Source organism: Callospermophilus lateralis, chromosome 11 (genome assembly GCF_048772815.1).
Source record: "Callospermophilus lateralis isolate mCalLat2 chromosome 11, mCalLat2.hap1, whole genome shotgun sequence".
NCBI lineage: Eukaryota > Metazoa > Chordata > Mammalia > Rodentia > Sciuridae > Callospermophilus > Callospermophilus lateralis.
Window position 1 is genome coordinate 49,869,781 of NC_135315.1, and position 4,177 is coordinate 49,873,957.

At 40.5% G+C, this 4,177-nt stretch overlaps 1 protein-coding gene across 1 annotated transcript; it reads right to left on the reverse strand.

Moving 5' to 3' along the window:
- Nucleotides 1-2,165: 2,165 nt before the first annotated feature.
- Nucleotides 2,166-3,092, reverse strand: LOC143642286 (olfactory receptor 5AR1-like). Its single transcript, XM_077110601.1, has one exon. It carries the CDS (start codon nucleotides 3,090-3,092, stop codon nucleotides 2,166-2,168), a length of 927 nt encoding a protein of 308 aa, XP_076966716.1.
- Between the last annotated feature and the right edge of the window lie 1,085 nt (nucleotides 3,093-4,177).

Below are 4,177 nucleotides of genomic sequence, written 5' to 3' on the forward strand. Positions count from 1 at the left end.
AGTACTATATTAAAGTATATTAAAGAAGGAGAGTTGTGCTATCCCTGCTTCTGGAGAAACCTCTTTCTGTTTTCCCAGCGTTCAGTACCATGTTGTCAGTAGATTCCTCCTGTGCACCCTTTACATGGTTGAGGGATGATTCCTCTAGACTGAGCTATTCATCAATTGATTATTCATTACTCAGACCAGACAATAACTGTGGTTGAAGTCTCCCAACAAAATTGTGGATGTGGGGCTGGGGTTATAGCTCAGCAGTAGAGTGCACTTGCCTTCTACATGTGAGGAACTGGGTTCAATACTCAGCACCACATAAAAAAATAAAAATAAAAAAATGTGAATGTGTCTATTTCTCCTGGAATTTTAGTAGTTTTTGATGTCCTTGTGTCTGGTGTATACATATTAAGGAATTTTGAATCTTCTTTGGAAAATAAATTGTTTAATATTATCTAATTTCCTCTTTATTCTTGATTACTTTCATTGTTCCCAAAATCCTTATCTGATCTCAACACAGCTGTCCCATTTCTTTTGGTTATTTCAGCATGGTGGTTCTTTCTCCATTTCTTTACATCTAACAATATCTTTATATTTTAAGTGAAGTTCTTGTAAGTAGCATATAATTGATTTTTGTAATCAACTCTGTCTTGTTTTGGACATTTACATTTCTAGTAATTATTGAAAGAATTAATTCAACATCTACAACATTCATAATTCTTTCATATTTGTTATTATTTTTTTAGTTTCTCTCTTCTTTCTGGTTCTGTTTTTATTTTTGTTTGGTACCAGGAATTGAACTCAGGGGCACTCGAACACTGAGCCACATCCCAGCCCTATTTTGTATTTTATTTAAAGACAGGGTCTCACTGAGTTGCTTAGCACCTCACTTTTGCTAAGGCTGGCTTTGAACTTGTGATCCTCCTTCCTCAGCCTCCCGAGTCAGTGTATTACAGGCATGTGCCACCACTTCCTGCTGTTTTCTTTTCTTTTCTTTCTTTATTTTTTTTTATCATTTTATATGGCTTTATTTTGTCAGTGTTTTGACCTTGAATTCCTAACATACATTTCAACTAACTTAGACCCACTTTCAATGAGCACTTTGTCATTTTTTGTGCATTGAGAAAACTTATAGAATAAAGTAACTCATAATATTCACACAATAACTACCTTCTGGGATACAAAAACCTGCTTTATATTTATTTGACTTTTAAAAAGTTGTCAATCATTTCATACCCCAAATCATGTGATTATCAATGTTCATTGCACTCTATCACATAGATAACAACAAAACTTTTTATGTTATTTAACTTGGTGCTATTGCAAAGAAGGAGCTGTCAAAAGCTAAACAATGTCTAAAATCAGATTATTGGCTCTGGGATTATAGCTCAGTGATAGAGCATATAGATAGCTTTCCATTTCCATTTTCATTTCAATATGGCTTTCCATTTTCAACAACTTCAAAGATGAAATGAGAACAGGTTCTATTCATTGGCTCAAGATCTAAGCAGAGTATGGGCTAAATAGCTGAATTAGGAATAGTAAGGCATTTTGAAAGAGAGGGAAAGGAATAAGTAGATTTTAGAAAGGTTAAAAATGTGTTCCTTATGTTACATTCAAAGACACAGTGTCAAGAGAAAGATTAAAATTCAAGATTAGGGGCCATTACATGAGAATGATGATAAAGATTTGAGAGTACCATATAAGAAAAGCTCAGAGGAGGAAAAAAAAAGAACATGAATTCTTACAGATACACTGGATGGAAGAAGAATTTTTTTTTAGAAATGATTTTTAGGGTGGGGGCTGGGGATGTGGCCAGCGGTAGAGCGCTCATCTAGCACATGTGAGGCCCTGGGTTCGATCCTCAGCACCACATAAAAATAAATAAATAAAGCTATTGTGTCCAACTAAAAAATAAATATAAAAAAAGAAGTGATTTTTAATGTAAAATCTGAAGAAATCACAATTTGTTTTTCTGTGTTGGAAAAGTATATAAAACCACTGAAGCAAAAGATCATCTGGAGAGAGAAGCCAAGCAGCAGGTGGCAGTGTGGGGAGGGGTCTTCAGGGGGAAGGATCAGCAGGATGCAGGGGGAGGAATGGGGTAAGGTTTGTCTGCACCCCCTGGTCATCAGACCCCTGGACAAGAGCCCACACTGTGCGGTCACTAGCGCTCAGAACTTTCTCTGACAGTACAGTCTGTGTAGCGCGACCTTCATGTCTCGGTTCCTGAGACAGTAGATGACAGGATTCAAGGAAGGGGTGAGGATGGAGTAGAAAATGGATGCCAGGCGACCCTGGGTGGGGGAGTACTGAGACGCAGACCTCAAGTAGGTGAAGCTTGCACTGGTGTAAAACAGAAGGACCGTGGTCAGGTGGGAGAAGCAAGTGGAGAAGGCCTTCCACCGGCCATCCACGGAGGGCATCTGCAGGAGGGTGGAGATGATGCGGATGTAGGAGAGGACTGTGAGGGCAAAGGAGCTCATGATGACGCAGCTGCTCACAGCGAAGACCATCTCCTCGCTGGAGTGGAAGTCGGCACAGGAGAGTCTCATGAGAGGAGGAATGTCGCAGAAGAAGTGCTCAACAATGTTGGGCCCACAGAAGGGAAGGGAGAAGGTGTTGAGGGCCAGGAAGGCTGCATAGAGGGCCCCGCCCACCCAGGCCAGGACCACCAAGGCACAGCAAAGCCTCTGACTCATGATGGCCCCATAGAGCAAGGGCCTGTAGATGGCCATGCATCGGTCATAAGCCATGGCCGTGAGCAGAAAGCACTCAGTCGAAGCAAGTGTAAAAAACATGTAAAGCTGAGTGACACACTCAAAGTAGGAAATGACACCAGATCCCTGAAGGGTGGTTTCCAGTGCCTTGGGGATGGTGACTGAGGTGTAGCTCAGATCCACAAAACACAGATTCTTCAGGAAGAAGTACATGGGTGAGTGGAGGTGGCTGTCTCTAACCACAGCTATGATAACCGAGATATTCCCCAGGAGGGCAAAGGCGTAGACCAAGGAGAAAACTAAGAGGACCACTAATCTCCATTCTGGGATGTCTGAGAAGCCCCTGAGGATGAATTGGGTCACTCTGGTGTGATTGAACATTTCTCCCTCTCTGAAGTTGTGTTCGGATGCAGTGGCCACAGAGAGCTAATAAAGAGAACAGAAACAGGAGATGAGCTGGAAACCTTGTCCAGGAGGTTCTTTTGTCTACAGAGGTTCATCTTCTCTCAATGGAAAAACGCCCAAGAAGCAGCTTATATAATGATCATAACTCAGGGAATTATGTGATGATTTTGATGAACCAATCTGCAGCCTGTGTCCAAGTCAACTGCTCTTATCACATTGCTGGAAGACAGTGCCTCATGGACGAGAGGGAGAGGGGAGGACAGAGGGGGAGAAGAGAGGAGAGGAGAGGAGAGATGTCTCACAAATTTTTCCTCCCCCTTCATTTTGGATGGTTCGAGTAAGAAGTTTCATGTATTTACTTCATACATTGCCACAGTTCACCACTTTGGGGTGTTTCAACATTTACTCCATCAGTGATGTTTTAGCCAATGGAGAGATGTGTATTTTTTAACTCCTTCCTTCCTCCTGGTGTGACTGCCTATAGATTCCCCAAGCCTTCCTAGATTTTTTTTTTTGTATGATTACCTTCATACAAAAGGTATGAAAGTGTCAATTTAGTGATGTCAATTTTGCTGTCCTTCCCTAAATTATTGATTTTCTTGTTTGTTTTCTTTTTAAATTGAATGATTTTACTGTGTTTTTTTTGGTAGTTTCAGTATTTACTAAATTAGTAAATGATTTTTTTTTAAAATTTGTGAAGTATAATTAACATATCGATCAGAAAATATTTAATATGTTAAAAACCAAGAAAGACTACCTCAACTTCTAGATCAACTTCTAGGTAATAATATAAAAACAAAACAACAACATAAACCAGTGACAGGAACAAAAGAAATGGAGGAAGGAGGACCAGATCAGGAGGAAGAAGACAAGGAGGAGGGGGGTTAAGACAGAGAACTAAATGCAGTCACTCTTCAGCAAACCTTTTAGCAGAATGTACAGGAGAGAAGAGGAATGTGTTCATTGCCACTCAGGATTCCGTCTGACTGTGAAGTTTGGCTGGGTCTCTCTTTATACTGCAAATGTTACCTGAAAGGAGGTAGGATGGACCTCTTTTCTCA

Coding starts and splice junctions, on each gene's coding strand:
- LOC143642286 (XM_077110601.1), bottom strand. CDS start 3,092: ATGTTCAATCACACCAGAGTGACCCAATTCATCCTCAGGGGCTTCTCA.